The following is a 16,939-nucleotide window of genomic DNA, read 5'->3' on the forward strand; positions in this document are numbered from 1 at the left end:
ATTTTTGTTGTTGCAAGTAAACTTTTATTACTTTTATGAAGATTGAATACATTTAATATGTTATTCTAATATTATTTAACTTTAATGTTTAATGTATTTACATTGTAGATATAGTAAAAGAAATAATGACCACATATATAAATTTCTATTGAACCTATTTGTCATTCAAGACATTGGGAATAAAGGAAAACAGGTGCAAAAGTACATTTTATAGGGGGAAAATTTACATAGCACTTTATTTACACCCGTAAGAATGTCCTTTATAAATTAAATTATAATTGTCTAAAATTTAATTGTATTTTTAATGTTATTTGAATCGGTAGGGTTTACAGTTGCTAGTAATTCTTAAAAGTTTCTTATGTTTATTAAACAAAAAACTTAATACTTTGACAATTAAAAGTATATTATAAGTGTAAATTCTTTTATTAATTTACTTTTACAGAGTTGATACTCATTTGAAGTTGTAGGGACAACAAATAGCTTCTACAAAGAAGTTACAGTTCAAATAATTGAAATACAATTGTCAAATTTATTATATTATATGAATTTAAATTGCAGTATTCACTTAGATCCGAAAGCTATAAGCGTGAATATTATACCTTGAGATACATGCATAGAATCATACCTATAAATATTATTGACTCATGAGTTATGGTAATATGTACAATTTATAATTCGTATTATTGTTTCTAACAATCACTAGAAGATTGTTGACTCAAATAATTCGTTGTATATATTTTCAATGACGTATCTCCAATGGAGCAAGGAGTCTTAAAAGAAGTTTGTGAGCTGAGAGTTTCGTTTCTTTTTAGTGTTTATATGAGATCATGTTAAATATTTCATGAGTTTTCATGTGAATCTTAAATGTTTAGTCATGCAATTAGGATTGTATTATATTTTATATAAACATTGGATTGTATTTCATGTAAACATTAAATTGAATAAAAACATCTATTATTTAGTTGTTATGGATAAATTATATGTAAATTTTGTATGTGGTGTAGGAAGCATAAATGAATTTATCATAAAAGAAAATTACTTTTTATACTGGTTAAGATCACAATCAATATAAAAAATAATATTTTTTATAATGGTTAAATACTTAACCATTGACTTGTATAAAAAGTATCACTTTTTATAATAGTTATAGACTTAACTGGTATAAAAAAAATATAACTTTCTATAATCGATTTAAAAAAATTAACTTTTAATAAAAGGTTTAATGTCCGCTTATTTTGGTCTGGGCTCCTTTTCTATTCGGCGTATCAATTGCGTCCTTTTTTTATGTAAAATTTAAGCAATCAGGGACCTACCATCAAATTCAATAACTGATTAAGTTTGGTCTACATGGTATGATTTAAGTTTGAATTAATTTTTTGCCCTTAAATTTAGTTAACGGGGTTAACTTTTTTGCACAGCTGGAAGGATGACCTGTTAATTTCTGTAAACGTGGCTTATTTAGAGTTGAAATGTGGCATGAATTAGAGTTGAAATTGATTGAAATTAGCACTTATGGGACTCAATTCATGCCACGTTTCAACTCTAAATAGGTCACGTTTATAGAAATTAACAGGTCATCCTCCCAGCTGTGCAAAAAAGTTAATCTTGTTAACTAAATTTAACGACAGGGGCTTAATTGATTGAAATTAGCACTTATAGGAACTGAATTGGGGATTCGAATAAGACGAGGATCAAAATAGGAAAACCTCCCGAAAATAAAGACAACTAAATAGTTTAAACCTTAATTTTTGTATTAAAAAATGAATTGAGCAAAGGTTAAATCATATCTGTTCGAGGACAAAAAGGGCAAACCCCTTTTCTTCTTCAGAATCCTAAAGTCCTAAAAGAGAGAAATGCCGCTTCCTTCAACCTCCAACGCGGCAGTCCCTACCCTTCGTCATGCCTTCCTTTCGCCCGACAAGAGTGTCGCTGGCGACGCCACCCACTTCAGACGGAGTAGCCCAAACTTCATCCTCCTTTTCGCGCGAGAGAGAAATCTCTCTCCCTGCGATGTCGCCGACAAGAACCAGGATCGCCGCCGCCAACGCCGTCCTTAATAACCGGTCGGAGTCGTGAGGACTGGTCTCCTCTCTCACCGTTAAGACTATGCCTCTTTGCTAAATGAATGTGCGCTTGAAAGATCTCACTTTCACCCTAAAAAAGTTGAACCATTTTGGTCTGCATTGTGATACATATTACAAATTTAATGGAAAAACTACCACTAATGCTTATGGTTTCGGCCGAGAGTGCTGGATTTAGAGTTTTGATTTATTTGAGATTTGGCGTTGACATGTGTGGCTAGAATCCTCATAGGTTAAGGGGTTGAATTTGGAGTGCTTGAGCTTCGTGGAAATTAGAGGTAGCAATTAGTGAATGATTCATCTTTCTATTCTTTCTCTGCTTGTCTTTTCCTATTTCATGATTCATTAGTTGAATGATTCCAAGAGCTAATTTTTTTTTTTGCAAAGGCAACACCCAAAACAGTAATGAAATTCATGGGGATTTTAGGGCTTACTTTGTATAATCTGAAGAGCCATCTTCAAGTAAAAATCATTAGTATTCTGATTAGAGTTTTTTTGGTTTTTTATTTGGGAATTTTTGCAGTGGTGAAAATATTGGACAAACTCGTGCAATTTGCAGTTCTGTCCACAGTGACTGCCATAGAAGTGTGGTTTGGTTATCGAAGAAGATGAAAGATGACATACCAGGAGCAAAAAAGCGTGATTTAATTATTTCCACTTTGCCCTTCAAAAAAGTTGATTACATCTCTCTGCATTCAAATTTTTTAATACAAAATTCGTTTGTAGTGCCACGTGTGGTTAATGTATACTCTGACTATGCCACACAATCAACACTTAAACACTATTTGTTGAATTTGACAAAATATTTCTAATTGAATCAATTTTACAAGAAAAGAAACTCAATTGATATGAAAAATAAAAAAAGACCTATTTAAAATTTCGGATCAAAATAAAAACTTCTAAAAATATTAAACCTTAATAAAAACTTTTATACCGTTGTGGAACCGATATAAAAAATTAAAACTTTTTATAATTTTCAAATCTGATATATATTTTTTTAATAAGTATAAAAAGACTTCACAAATTTAAATAGAAGATAACATTAACTTTTTTTTTAAAAGCTAAATTATTATTGTTGTTATATCTTTATAGTAAATACTTCTCAAACATTCATATTTCAACGAATTTCAGCATTTATTGAAATATCTGGGGATCATATGCAGTATCTTTGTAACACTTAGGCATCATGACAGTTAATAACACAATCTTTATGCTTTGTCTTGTTCCTTTCTATTGGTTTTTTGGTCATTAGGAATAATCATGTGTACACACAAGTAAATTTAAAAAATAAAGAAAATATAATACAGTTGTCTAATAATTATATGTGCAACCACAGTCATCAATCTGTGGTGTTCTTTATTTTAATGGGTTGTATGCTATGTTTGTTGGGGAGATATAAATGGTTGAACAAACGGTTTTTTATTATCGAGGTAAAATTTCAAACCACATTAACATACAATATTCAATTTAGTATATGTTCCTTACAAAGCCTATTATCTAAATTTTAAATTGAATGATATATATACATATATATATATATATATATATATATATAATCACTTAAATTTTTTTTTTGTTTTTAGAAGTTGAAACAGGACATTGGTAATTTATGTGTTGGTGTTGAATGATGATAATTTTTGCCATATCTAACTTTTACCCTATCTATCTCCTCTTCTGTGTCTGTGTTTGCGGTGATTCTGTCCCTTACTTTTCGTGATTCTCTATTTTGTTTTCATCCATCGCACACTCATCATTCATTCATCCATTCATTCATCCACCTTCTCTCTCTCTCTCTGTCTCTTTGTCACTCCCAACCCTCTAACTCCAAAAATCTAGCCTCGAAATCGGGCATCCAAAATCTCCAATTTTCACTTTACGTAATCACCCTGTGTAGGACTATGCCCTATGAACCTTTTTGTCCAACCAAAACAAGTAATAAAATAAATCATAAAACTAAACCAATAACCGAATTAACCATTTCATAATCAGTATATTTTGTTATTTACATGAGTATCTACGTGGTCGTGTACTTTTCCGTTTGTTATATATAATTGTAACAAATATTTTTGGCTTTGGTAAATTAGATTCATATTTATATAATTGAGTTCACTGTGCAGGAGGAGGCAGTGTAAGCTGAAGATTAAGATGGGTGGAGATTGGAGCGTTGTAGTTGTACCTGCGATGCGGTTGTGTTGTGAGTAACAAAGCAACATTAACTAAACCAACATGTGGCGTCGTTTGTTCTCTTGAATCGAGGAAAATAAGCAGGGAGAAATTCTTTCTCAGCATACTGCCTGCCTGCCTGCCTCCCATTCATGGAGGGATCCATCTTGATGCATCAAAATGCTCCCTTTCCATCCATTCTCCAAATCTAGCATTCTTCTTTGGATCAGACGCCATTTTCTCTCCTCACTCTTCACCTCCAAACAATCACTCACTACCACCTCTTCTTCTTCTTCTTCTTCTCTCTCTTCCCATTTCACTTATCCCTGCACCTTGTTACATCTTTATGCAAACCGTTAAAGTTAAACTTGTTCTCTGACTAGCTGCTTCCCTTCTCTCTCTTTCCTAAGAGGGTTTGCTTCAGTCTCACAGAAACCAGGTTGGTCTTTTCTGCTTCTTTTACTCATACTCTCTCTCAACNNCTGTTCTTAAATATACTAATTTTGGTGGGGTTCCTGTTTTGAACTCACTTTGGAGTTTAACTGAATTCTTATGTACTGAAGTATTAATTTTTATTTTCTAGTACTGGCAATGATCTTGTCAGGTACAAGGTCCTTAATGGTTCCTCAAGTGGTTGTGATTCTTCTATTTCTTCTTCTATTTTTCAAACCCAGATCTCGGTTCTACCCACCCACTGTTGCTGCTTCTCCAAACTCTTTAATTTTGTGTCCACTGTAGGCTTGTCAATTTCTTGCCTTAAACGGGTCGTTTACATTCTTTTCTTTATTTTCTCTCCCAGTCTCCTCTTTTATTTTGTTTGATTCCGAAACTTGCTGAGATGAACTTGTTCTAGTATGTTCAGCTGGTGCTTCAGGGAATGACTAGTTTTTAGTCTACAACATCTTTGGGTGCTTAATTGTAGTTTGTAGTTGAAAAATTACTGAGATTCATACTAATGCACCGCATTCAATAATATCTATGGATACAAATTTATAAACTTTTGGTAGATCTGGCTAGAATATGCTGCTAACTGTTCTTGCAAGACATACCGAAGTACCTTCTTTCAAATACTTATGTTTTGACTATCCTCAATTCCTTTGGCACTTCACCTTATCCAAACAGCAGTGTTTCTCTCTTGATCTTCTCTCTCTCTCTGCTTATATCCCATGCTTTTGCATTATTCTTCAGATTATCAACCTTCTGGAGCATATTGAGTTAGTCTTCATACTTGGTCTAATATTATTTCTTACAGGGGATTTGGTAATTTTTCTTTAGTTCTAAATGTTTGAAGTTTTGGTGTAATCTCCACGCTGGTCCTGATTACACCTTCCATTTCTTGTAAACGATCCTTGTTTTACATTGTTGTTATGTTGTTGAATGATTACTTTAAAACCAGCTGATTTTACGGTTACATGACAAATCAACTTGAAAGAACACTCTTGGGCTTTGAGCTTTTAATTGAGAGTGATAATTTGGTTGCAGGCGTTCTTGATAGATAGTCACCATGATAAAGCAAATTCTTAGCAAATTGCCAAAGAAGGTGCCAAAATCCGAGTCATCAGATTCTTCGAGGAGTGATTCAAGCAGTTCTACAAGTTTTGGGAATGTTTTTCAGTGTACAAATGTTGGAAGCACCATTTCAAGCAAATTAAATGTTGTGAAGAGAGTATCTTCGGTTGTTTTCCCTGCAAGCATGAGTGCTGGAGTGGAAGCAGTTGACCCGTGTCTGTCCTTCAAAGATGTCTCAAACACACAGAAGCAAAGCCTGTTCATTAGTAAGTTAAACCTTTGCTGCAAAATTTATGACATGAGTGATCCTGATAAGAACAGTACAGAACAAGATCTCAAACGACAAACGCTGTTGGAGCTTGTTGATTTTGTTTCTTCTGGATCTGTCAAGTTCACAGAACCAGCAATCGCGGCTTTGTGTAAAATGTGTGCAACTAATTTGTTCAGGGTTTTCCCACCTAAGTTTCGAACAAGTACTGCTGGTGGAGAAACAGAAGACGAGGAACCTATGTTTGATCCTGCCTGGTCTCACTTGCAAGTTGTTTATGATCTACTCCTGCAATTCATCAACTATAACTCTCTTGATGTGAAGGTGGCAAAAACACATATAGATCATGCTTTCATTTTAAGATTACTTGACCTTTTCGATTCTGAGGACCCCAGAGAAAGAGACTGCTTGAAAACAATTCTGCATAGAATCTATGGGAAATTCATGGTTCACAGGCCTTTCATACGGAAATCTGTTAGCAACATCATCTACCGGTTTGTTTTTGAGACAGAGCGGCATAACGGAATCGCAGAGATGCTTGAGATTTTTGGGAGTGTGATCAGTGGATTTGCCTTGCCATTGAAGGAAGAGCATAAGATATTTTTGTGGAGGGCTTTAATTCCTCTGCACAAACCTAAATCTGTTGGCATTTATCACCAGCAGTTAACATATTGCGTTGTACAGTTCATAGAAAAGGATCAAAGACTGGCCAGCTCGGTTATAAAGGGACTATTGAAGTACTGGCCAGTAACAAACAGCCAAAAGGAGCTCATGTTCATCAGTGAGTTGGAAGAGATTTTGGAAATGACTAGCATGGCAGAGTTTCAAAAGATCATGATCCCTCTCTTTCGACGAATGGCTCACTGCCTTAATAGTTCTCACTATCAGGTAGTTTTTTCTGCACTGGTTCTGTTGTAAACAGGTGAAATGGTTGTTTTATAATATAAATGATGGAGTCATTTTTTACCTGAGTGAGTTGAATCATGTCATGCAACATGGTTGTGTTGTGTTGGTATGATTATGAGCTTATTTATTGATACATTGATGATTCAGGTGGCTGAACGAGCACATTTGCTATGGAACAATGAGCACATTCTGAATCTGATAACGCAAAACCGACAGGTGATTCTGCCTATGGTGTTCTCAGCACTTGTACATAATGCTCAAAGTCACTGGAACCAAGCAGTGCTGAACCTGACTCAGAACATAAGGAAGATGCTGTCACAGATGGACGAGGAGCTGGTACTAGCATGCCAACGAAAGATTGAGGAAGAAGATTCAGGTGCAAATGCTGCAGCCGAGAGGAGGAGAGTAACATGGGAACGCCTAGAAGCTGCTGCTGCTGCTGCTGGCAGTGTTCAATCTTCTTCTGTAGGTGGTGGTGATGTTTTAGTCCCAGTAAAATCTGCTACATGCTCAGTGGCATGCTAAGCTAATTAACTGGTTTGAGTTATGATATGATATGATATTGTGATGATGATTATGTAAGCCTAATTAAGGTTCTAATTAAATTACATAATAGTGGTGTGGTTCTTGAGTTATTTATTTATGTACACAAATACATATCATACTTAGTAGCCTAAAGAAAGTGTGGTGAGTGAGGGAGAATAGATATATTAGAAGGATGGTTATTTGAATTGAGAAAAGAAAGTAGGGAGTGTTATTTTATTATTGTATTGTTGTTAGGAGGAGCAGAAAAGAGCAGAGAAAGCATGGCAGAGAGAGCAGGTGTGGGGGTGTGTGTGTCGGTGGGTTATTCGTGCGTGCAATTATTTGCAGTGTCAGCACCGTAACCCTGACTCTTTTTATTCAGTTTTCTTACCTTCTAGGACCCACCTTAGTCCCTTTTCTGCAACACTCTATTCTAACCCTCTCTCCCTATTATGCAAACTTAAAACCAAATGAGTTACATCTATTTTTACCTGCTCCACTCACTCTGCTAAATCAAAATCAACACTCTATTTTGGCTTACCTATCTTTTTCTCATTCTTCATAATTTCATATCAAACAAAGTCAGTTTTAATAAATGACTCACCCACATCACACACATTACTCAAGACAGCCAAAAGATTTACCTCTTTTGCGGGGAATGATGTAAACCTCTACTTTAAAAGCATACATTAGTTATACAAAAGTATTTATTTCATTACTGTAATCAACTATCGAATGGAATAAAACTAGTGTTGGTGTTTCATCTTACTTACCTACTGCAAGCAATGAAAGCTCAAAAAGTTCACTTTAGATTTAATGCCCACTGTTATCAGTCTCCTCTTTGGTTTCGACTAATCAATATTCAACTCTCTTTTTCAATAATTAATGTCTTAACTTTTGCATCACAGATATGGAAGTTTTTGACTTTAAGGATTCACAGATTTCCTTTTCTGCCATTACATACACTGTTCCCATTTGCTATTTCGTCTACATTGTTATTTCTAACATAACATCAACACTGTTTCATTTTTCAGCCCTTGTTAGAGAAAGAAGATTTTCTTATACAAATTACATTTTTTTCTCCAAGTTTACTCATGAAATAAAAATCCTTGTATTGTATTTTCGAGTTATGAATAATATAGAATATTTTACACCTTTAAGATAAATATTGAATTTCTCATATTTTTATTATGACTTTGAATGTACCAGAAAATATGTTGTTATGTGCACATTATACGGGAAGGGTATTGACTTTTACAAAAATCATTTATAATTCATTGATATTGTGATAAAAAATGTTAACATTCCGTATCCATTGACAACATGTTAATTTTTTTAATTAAATTTTTCTTTATAAAAGCTGAGATTTGTAAAAGTATAGAATGATATAAGATTAGTCATATTTTTTCAAGACCCCAGCCAGCAATAATAAATAGAATCAAACACTTTACACATTGATTAGACTATGCTCGTTTGGGTGGATTTTACTGTTTACGCGAATGAGTGGATGGATTTGTAATTTCTTTGGTATTTATTTATAAATTTATAAATTTAATTAAAAGTGTAAAATTGTTCATAATTTTTCAAGGAATAAAAGTTATAGTTTTTTTTTATGGGGATTGAAAAAAAAAATTAGAAAAAAAATAGTAATAATAGTTTTCTAGATGACTCTCAATTATTATATTATTAAAAGGCCAAACTATAATTAGAAATGTTTAGTAGTTGAGTTCATTATATATAAAAATCATTATATTTTTAAATAATTTTTTTAAATTCTTCTTTTATCTCTCTAAGATTTTGATAACATTATTCTCTTTGAATATTTAAATTCATCTTATTACCTCTTGCTTAAATAACAATACAATCAATTTATCAGAAATGTGAATAAATTAAGTTTAATTTTTAAATTTTTTCTTGAGTCATTATTTTAATCTCTAACATGTAGTCTCTATGGAGTTCACATATCACTTTAAGTAGCTCAAAGTGAATCTTTATTCTTTTATAGTTATGAAGATGTGTTCAAATTATTAATCTTTTTTTTTAGTTAGAACTACATGTGGGAGTTGCACTATGAAGAGTACATGTGGTGTTAAGATTATGGTAACAAGGTATTTATGTGGTGTTAACATATGAGGAGCTAGTTATTTAAATAAACTGTATGATTTTTGTGGGTTATGTTTTTGTTTTGTTGAATTAAGACATTTTGATGTAAATGGAATGGGTTGCATTTGAGAGTAGACATACCAATTTGAATTGAATTCATTGCCAGTGTTGTTGAAAAATAGATAAAAACACCTGTTAGAGTTAATTGAGCAAACTAGTATATTTTGCAGGTTTCTAGTTTTATATAGATTTATTATAGTATATATTATAGTGAATTAACTTTTTCATGTGAAAAGGACTTAGGTCCTCGTATTATGGATAAAATAGAGTTTGAATCAAAATTGTCAAAATTTTATTAAGTGTTATATTATAGGTGTAGAATATCTTAGTTTCATACGATGCTGGATTCTTTCAAAAGTAGTAATTCATTGTCAGTAAAGTTGTATGTATATGTATAATAGATGAAGTTTTTGAAATTAATTGAGATTGACATGCTCTTATTTTATTACAAATTTTGTGAGATCCTAAACATTTTAAATATATTAGCTTACACTGATGGATTATTATTGTTTCTACATACTACGATAATATGCTACACAGATAAGACGTGCATATATTAGAGGATTTTAGTTTAATTTAACTAGTTTCATATATGTATATAGGTGTAAAATTTATTTTCCTCCAAAAACTTTACATGTAAACTAATCTTATACATATTAATATTATTTGCATATGTGGTGTTTAGGTGCATGTCTACCGATAAATCCGTTACAAAAATGTATATATTTTACTTTAACAAAAATACATTTAATATTTCAATGAGCACTTCAAAGTCAAAGCTACATCTAAGTATCTTTTAAGTTTTAGATTAGATTTGAATCAAATATAACTAATTCAATATAATCTAAATTTAATATTTCAAAAATTGTATTAAATTGTTTAATTTGTCGGATTTTGATTGTTTGAGTTACCAGTTAATTCTTATAGATTATTTAAATTACAAATTCCTATTAAGTAAATTTTTTTAAGAAAATGATTTTTTATTTTGAATAAATAAGATAAATATAATAAATCTTTAATGTAAAAGAAATAACATGTATGATTTTGATAATTACTGTTATTATAATAAATTATGATTTTATATTATTAGTAAATTTTAAGAAAAATATCATATAAAAAATAAAACTTATTTTAATCTATCATCTTAATCAGATAATAGTTTTTTATTTAAATTAATTTTATTTATTCAGTATTATTCGCTCGGATTCAATAATAAGATGATATTTTGAAATCACCCTACATTCACAGAAGGAACAGAAATTAATTGAATGGCAGTTGGCAGAGAAGAAACTTAGTTGATAACCGTCCTAACCAACTGTCCAAACCCTTTTTGATACCGATAAATTGCTGATTTAGGGTTTCACATTTTATGTAGTTTACATTTTCAATTCTGCAGAATTTCATCACAGAAGGGGAAAAATGTATGCACCTCCACAGTACCAAGAAACAAGCTATGTGGAACACGTTCGCAGACGCCACCAAGAAAAGGGATGCCTTTACGCTTGGTTTGTATACTTATATTTTTTTTTTATCATTGCTGTTGTCACTCTACCACACAGATCATTCAATTTTCATCATGTTGCTCTCATTCTTCTCGACACTTGATGATTTCTCTTTTCAATTTTATTTTGTTTTTTGCTGTCATTTTTTGACTGGTGGGAATTTTCATTGGGATTTGCACTTGCAGTTTGTTCGCCTTGTGCTGCTGCTTCTGCTGCTACGAGAGCTGTGAGTGCTGTTTGGATGTGTTATGTTGCTGCTGCCCCTAGATAAGGTGTATCTATCTAAAAGTAATAATTACAGATGAAGACGAGACTTTCTGATATGAGTGTGTTACTTTTGACTTACGGTTGTGATAAGGTTTTTCCTTAGAAAATTACTTTATTATCAAAGAGGCATAGACCTAACAAGTACCATTTTTTGTGTTCTTTTGATGTTGAATATTTTAATCTATAGCGGAAGTTACTCCAGTGATAATGTAATGGTTATAAATGAAGAATAAAGTATGAATATTTTGGGGACCCTTTATGGTGTTATGTTGTCGGGAAAAGGCATGGTGATTGTTGAGCAGAGTGATGAACTGGGGTCCAAAATTGAGTAGGCATGGTGTTCAACAGTTTCTATGAGTTCAGCTTTGAATTTACATCTACTAGTGGCAGAACAATGCTTATTTGTTTTTGACCAGAAAAGTAAAGCAAAACCCTTACGGAGTTCATCAAGTAGTTATATTTAGAAGTTCTGTCACATGCATGCATGCATGCATGCATGCCTCCATATGTTTGGTAAACATTTCCAAATGTGGAAAACTAAAGAACGTTTTAATGTAGTTGGAGGGAGAACGTAAGGGTGTGTTTGTTTCTTAGTTTCAGTTTTTAGATATTAAATTTTAGAGATTAAGAGTAGGGAAAGGAGATGAAAAATACGATAATAAAAAATAACCCGGAGGAGAAGTTCTGTCTTTTTGTAGTTTTGAAGGTTAAAATGGACATAAATTTTGAATTGATTTTATTAAAATATTTATTTTTTAAAATAGATAATATTTGTTTAGAGGTGAGGTCCACAAAATAAATGAAAACAATTCATTGTATTATTAAAATGACTTTTATTTTTGCATTCTACCATTTTTTTTATCAAATGACTTTTAACAGGTAAGAAATATATTAATAATGCATGACAAAAGAAGGAAAGAAAAGAAAAACACTAAGTAGAAGTTTAGTCTCTTTTGTCTCTTGCAAGGTCTTAAACGCTTCGTAAGAGGAAGTCTTTTAAACAGAACTCTAACATCTTCTTAGGACTTTTTAACATAATCATGTTATTCTTCGAATATTTGATTTATCTATTCTGAAATGTTGCTTTTAGAATTTCGAAAACAGGATTCTGAAAGAAAATTTTTGAAATAGAATTTCTAAAATAAAATTGTAAGAATAAATTTCTCGTAACATATAAAATGCATTTTAAGTTGTTTGAAACATGTGTAATTCATTAATAAAAATTCTAGAAGAAGCTTTTTTATTCTAGTTTTTTTTTTTTACAAGAGTGCAGTTAATAATAATAAGATGATGTATAAATAAAAAGTATTAACCATATCTCATATAAACCACTAGTTTTCTACCTCCCATAAATTTTTGTACTACAAAATATACCATCCAAATACATTTTTTATATATTTTTCATTATGCAGAATACAAGATTAAAAGTACATCCTACATTGTAAAATTCAAAATACAATTTTTATATTTCAAATTATACTTTCTAAAATACAAAAAATTATATTTTAAATATAAAATTTACGTTTCAAAATACATCCTCTAAATAAAATAAAATTTATGGGTCAGTAAAAGAAACTGCCGACTACGTACTACCATCGACTATATTTCTTGAAAATTATTTTGTTTTACTAAGAGTGAGAATAATAAAGATGAAGAATATAATCTTACTAATAGTTACTTAATTCTATTTCTGGTTACCACAATAAAAAACCTATTCTAACTATATACATAAGTACAAGGCATGTTGTTTAACTGTGCCACAATAACCAACTAATGCATGACCCTTTTTGCTGACAACAAAATAATTTCACGATGGCAAGTGTTTCTTTGATATGGACGCTAAATAATAAACTATCATATGCTAAAAATGTCGTGTCCTACCACCAACGAAAATAAAACATTGACTGTATTCTAGAATCATATATTGTTGTCAATCAAATGTTGATGCAATCCACATTACCGACTGAAGAATGAGAATATAGTCTAACACCAGAGTCACAAGTTTTTAAACTCTGGGGGACCTTTTGGCCACAATTGCTTCTTTTGATGACTTCAGAAAATGTACCAACAAGCGATTGCAGTAAAAAATGAGGTCAGCAGTATTGATACAAAGTTCACTGCATTATTGTCAAGAACATTGGAACCAGAAATCTTTTTCACTGTTGGTCCTGGCTTTCCAACAACCTGCAAAATGGTGTGAGAAATTTCAAGTATCAGATATCTAAATTAATATAGGAGGGTTTCGTGGTGCCTTTTATCAGGGTAACTTTGCCCCGGTGGTAATCATCTCCAAATAATTTNAAGATTTGCTCAACAAACTCAATGCAANAATATACAAATTCAAGCATTATGCCAATTGTGAAGAGTATTCTTTATAGGTGGTGTAAGTAAATTTACCTTGCGGCGAACAGAACAAAATCCACTGAATTGCAAGGTTGCACCCAAGAGAGAGTCAATGAGACTTCCACATAGTCCTGCAANGGTGGCAATGGGTAAGACCAGTAGTTGCTTAAAAACTGTACTAGACTCACATCTTGTAGTTGAGAAACTCAGAAGAGCAAACGACAATCCAATGAAGCTTCCAGCTGCTGCAGCTGCGAGAATTCCTGTTTTTGTCACCCCACCATTTGTACCTTTCTTCACATGCTGATAATCAAAAGAAATGAATTTGTAACCACAATTTCTGAAACTCGGTAGCAACATTCTATCTGAATTTTCTACTTAAAGACCCACTATGCAATAAGCCACATGCCTTTTACACGGATGCCATAAGAACAGAATGTGAGAAATAATTTAGGGAGGCTCAGAATCTTAAAATCCCCTTGAGGTTTCAGACCTCAAATAAATTTCACGAATTTGTCATTTCTAGGAATGGAACTGATATGGGTGTTAGAATAACATCCCTATTCATGACATATTAAGGGCAGGGTTGTTGCATTACCCTGCAATGTGAATGTGAATGACATTGTAACATCATTGCTCACCTTTAAGTGCTCCCAATGCCCCCCACCAAGGACAGCCTCCAGTTATACTCACTTCCATCACTCATGAAATGATTAGGTTGAATATTTGACAAAAGTCTTATTTTCCCTCATTAACCTATTTTTAGTCTCAATTTAGTCCCTCCGGTAAGCAAGTTTCACATTTAATCCTTCAGTTCCATAGTAACGTGAGCCAGATGGAATAACTAGCTATCATCATTAGAATCATGTGCTACAGTGTCCGTCTAGTACATGTCACCCTATTTAGCAATTTATCACTAACAGAAAGCTAAACTTAGCCTTGTAAAGACTATTCTAATAATATATCAAAATGAGGCTAAATTTGGCTACATTCCATATTTCTCAGAATCAGGTGGTCCATGGAGGGACTAATAGGTGTTAATTTGATCTGAGAGCAACTAGATTGCAAAAAAATTAACAACAAAAGATTAAACTGAGAGCACGGATAAAACACGAGCCAAGGGATATGACAAAATTTAGAAATTGGAAGACACAACACGGGCATAGTGCAACATATAAAACTAGCATTTAAGTACAAATCTTTAATTAAAAGATAGCAACCAATGTTTTAAAAGTTAGCATCAACTAATAAAATTCTATCGTCCTATTTTTGTTTGTATATGTATCAAAAATACAAAAACTGCAGAATGAAGTTAGGAGAATACAAGTGTCTATTTGTGTTGAATAAGAGAGTGTGTCTGACATAGTTAGGATGACCGAAATTGAATTTTAATCCAAATTGAACAAGGGTGACTTTCAAGAAAATGGCCAAGATTATGGGAAATGGAGCTTGTAACATCAACTACCAAACACATTAATTGAGCACAATACCTAAGACTTAATGACAAACATTCATGAGTAAGTTGAACTAAAGAAGAAAACACCAAATATGGACAAAATGATCGAATAATAAAGGACTTTGACCAAGACATTATTCACCTTGAAGGTTGTGATTAGACGGGGCTTATCTTCACTGAGAATTCCAAGCTCCGAAGACCAAGTATCCCCATTGCAACAGGAATAATGGCCAATAACAGCACCAATGAGAGTCGTGATCAAAGGTGAGTCTTTAGAGTTCAAGCATTTATCCTGGCCTTCAGTAAGCACCCATATAGCTATAACAAGAACCGAGGCAATGCCACTATTGGCCAGAACTTGTATCCTGAGAAAAAGAAACAAGGAATATTTAGTCAAAAGGAAGACAACAACTAAGTAGGGATAACGTTGGGATCCTCATACATAGAGGTAAAAACTTAAATGACAAATTTTCATGTGAAAGATTTTATAGAAAAAGAAAAAAACCCCAAACCCATCCTGGAAAGAAAGACTTTAAACCTATCTCTGTCCTGTAAAATCCACTTGTAAGGTGATAGGCATTAATGAATGGTTTAACAACAACCGGGTGAAACAATTTATCTAATAAAGTTAGAATAATCTCTGAATCATGGTTTTAATACAATTAAGAAGTGTACTTTAAACATCACTCAACTTCACAAAACATGTAAACCATGGTTTTGAAAACGATACTTTAAACATAAGTCAACTTCACAAAACAGGTAAAGAGAGAGGTTTTCAACCTCTTAAATAATGTGGCCTTATCACGGGTAAACGTGAAACTTCCAACATTTCCTTAACTTGGTGACACCAAAAGAAATATCTCAACCATCGTATGGGTAACTCCACAGAATAATCCATCCAAATAAGGCAGCAATCATTCCTAACTTAGAAAAACACACAACCAGTTGACCTTTCACAAAGATATTCAAAATCAAAAACCTCCAAGCAGACAAAAAAGTAAGAACTCACCAGTTTCTTTGTCCACCTTCTTTGAATTCAGGATCGAGTGTTCGCTTCTTATCCTCTCCAAACTTTGTGAGAGTGGATGAAGAAAAGAAGAAGGCAAGCAGCACAGCCCCAAACCTTGACGACCCACAAATCAAGGAAACACAAAGATTATTTTTTTGGAGCACCCCAGAACAAAAAGAGGAGAAGGTGAAGAAAATAACCTGTATCCCACAAAAATGTGAAGAGCCATAACGAAGAACCCTGCAATAGCGCCAGAATTGCTGAGGGATTTCTTCCTGTGAGCTCTGAATGCTATTACGAACGCAATGAAGACAGCCACACAGAGTTGAGAAAACCAATCCATTTGAAATTAGAAATTTATGTGTAGGGAGTTGATTTTAGAACATAACTGTGAAAATAATTGATGAAACTATTCACACTGTTGTACTTAGAGTGGCTGGTCACCCTCATCGCACAACAACCGTTCACCACCAGATTTAGCTTCTCTCGGAGAATCTTTTCATTTTATAAAATAATATGACAACAAAAGTAAATTGATACCGGTTATAATTAATTTTAGATTATATAACATTGTTAAAACATGTTAATAATAATTTTTAATTTTGACAAAAATATTTTATTTTATCATAATTTTAAGTAATTGATATGGAGTGAAATTTTCCATGTTGGTCTTTCTTCATAAATAAATCTGACTCTCATCTCATATATGCAATGCAATGAAAACTTAATTAAGCGTTATCATTATTC

The 16,939-nt window shown here is 32.5% G+C and overlaps 2 protein-coding genes and 1 non-coding gene across 4 annotated transcripts; 2 read left to right on the forward strand and 1 right to left on the reverse strand.

Annotated features, from left to right (window-relative positions):
* The first annotated feature begins 3,845 nt into the window (after positions 1–3,845).
* Positions 3,846–7,936, forward strand: LOC106768956 (serine/threonine protein phosphatase 2A 57 kDa regulatory subunit B' kappa isoform). Of its 2 annotated transcripts, XM_014654366.2 has the most exons (4): positions 3,846–4,013; positions 4,199–4,683; positions 5,727–6,909; positions 7,075–7,936. In XM_014654366.2, the coding sequence occupies exons 3-4, from the start codon at positions 5,749–5,751 to the stop codon at positions 7,450–7,452; spliced, it is 1,539 nt and encodes a 512-aa protein (XP_014509852.1). In that variant the 5' UTR covers positions 3,846–4,013; positions 4,199–4,683; positions 5,727–5,748; the 3' UTR covers positions 7,453–7,936. The 2 variants fall into 2 exon arrangements, with proteins under 2 accessions (XP_014509852.1, XP_014509853.1); XM_014654367.2 differs by having other exon boundaries at positions 3,846–4,683.
* A 3,040-nt stretch (positions 7,937–10,976) lies between these two features.
* LOC106767930 lies at positions 10,977–11,636 on the forward strand. Its single transcript, XR_002668414.1, has 2 exons — positions 10,977–11,120; positions 11,303–11,636. It is a non-coding gene; the product is annotated as an uncharacterized LOC106767930 (transcript).
* A 1,511-nt stretch (positions 11,637–13,147) lies between these two features.
* On the reverse strand, positions 13,148–16,692 carry LOC106765841 (protein PGR). The gene is made up of 5 exons (XM_014650598.2): positions 16,393–16,692; positions 16,193–16,306; positions 15,326–15,548; positions 13,782–14,030; positions 13,148–13,568 (listed from the first exon to the last, which is right to left on the reverse strand). Exons 1-5 carry the CDS (start codon positions 16,533–16,535, stop codon positions 13,437–13,439), a joined length of 861 nt encoding a protein of 286 aa, XP_014506084.1. The 5' UTR covers positions 16,536–16,692; the 3' UTR covers positions 13,148–13,436.
* Positions 16,693–16,939: the final 247 nt, after the last annotated feature.

This window comes from Vigna radiata, chromosome 7 (genome assembly GCF_000741045.1).
Source record: "Vigna radiata var. radiata cultivar VC1973A chromosome 7, Vradiata_ver6, whole genome shotgun sequence".
Classification (NCBI taxonomy): Eukaryota; Viridiplantae; Streptophyta; class Magnoliopsida; order Fabales; family Fabaceae; genus Vigna; species Vigna radiata.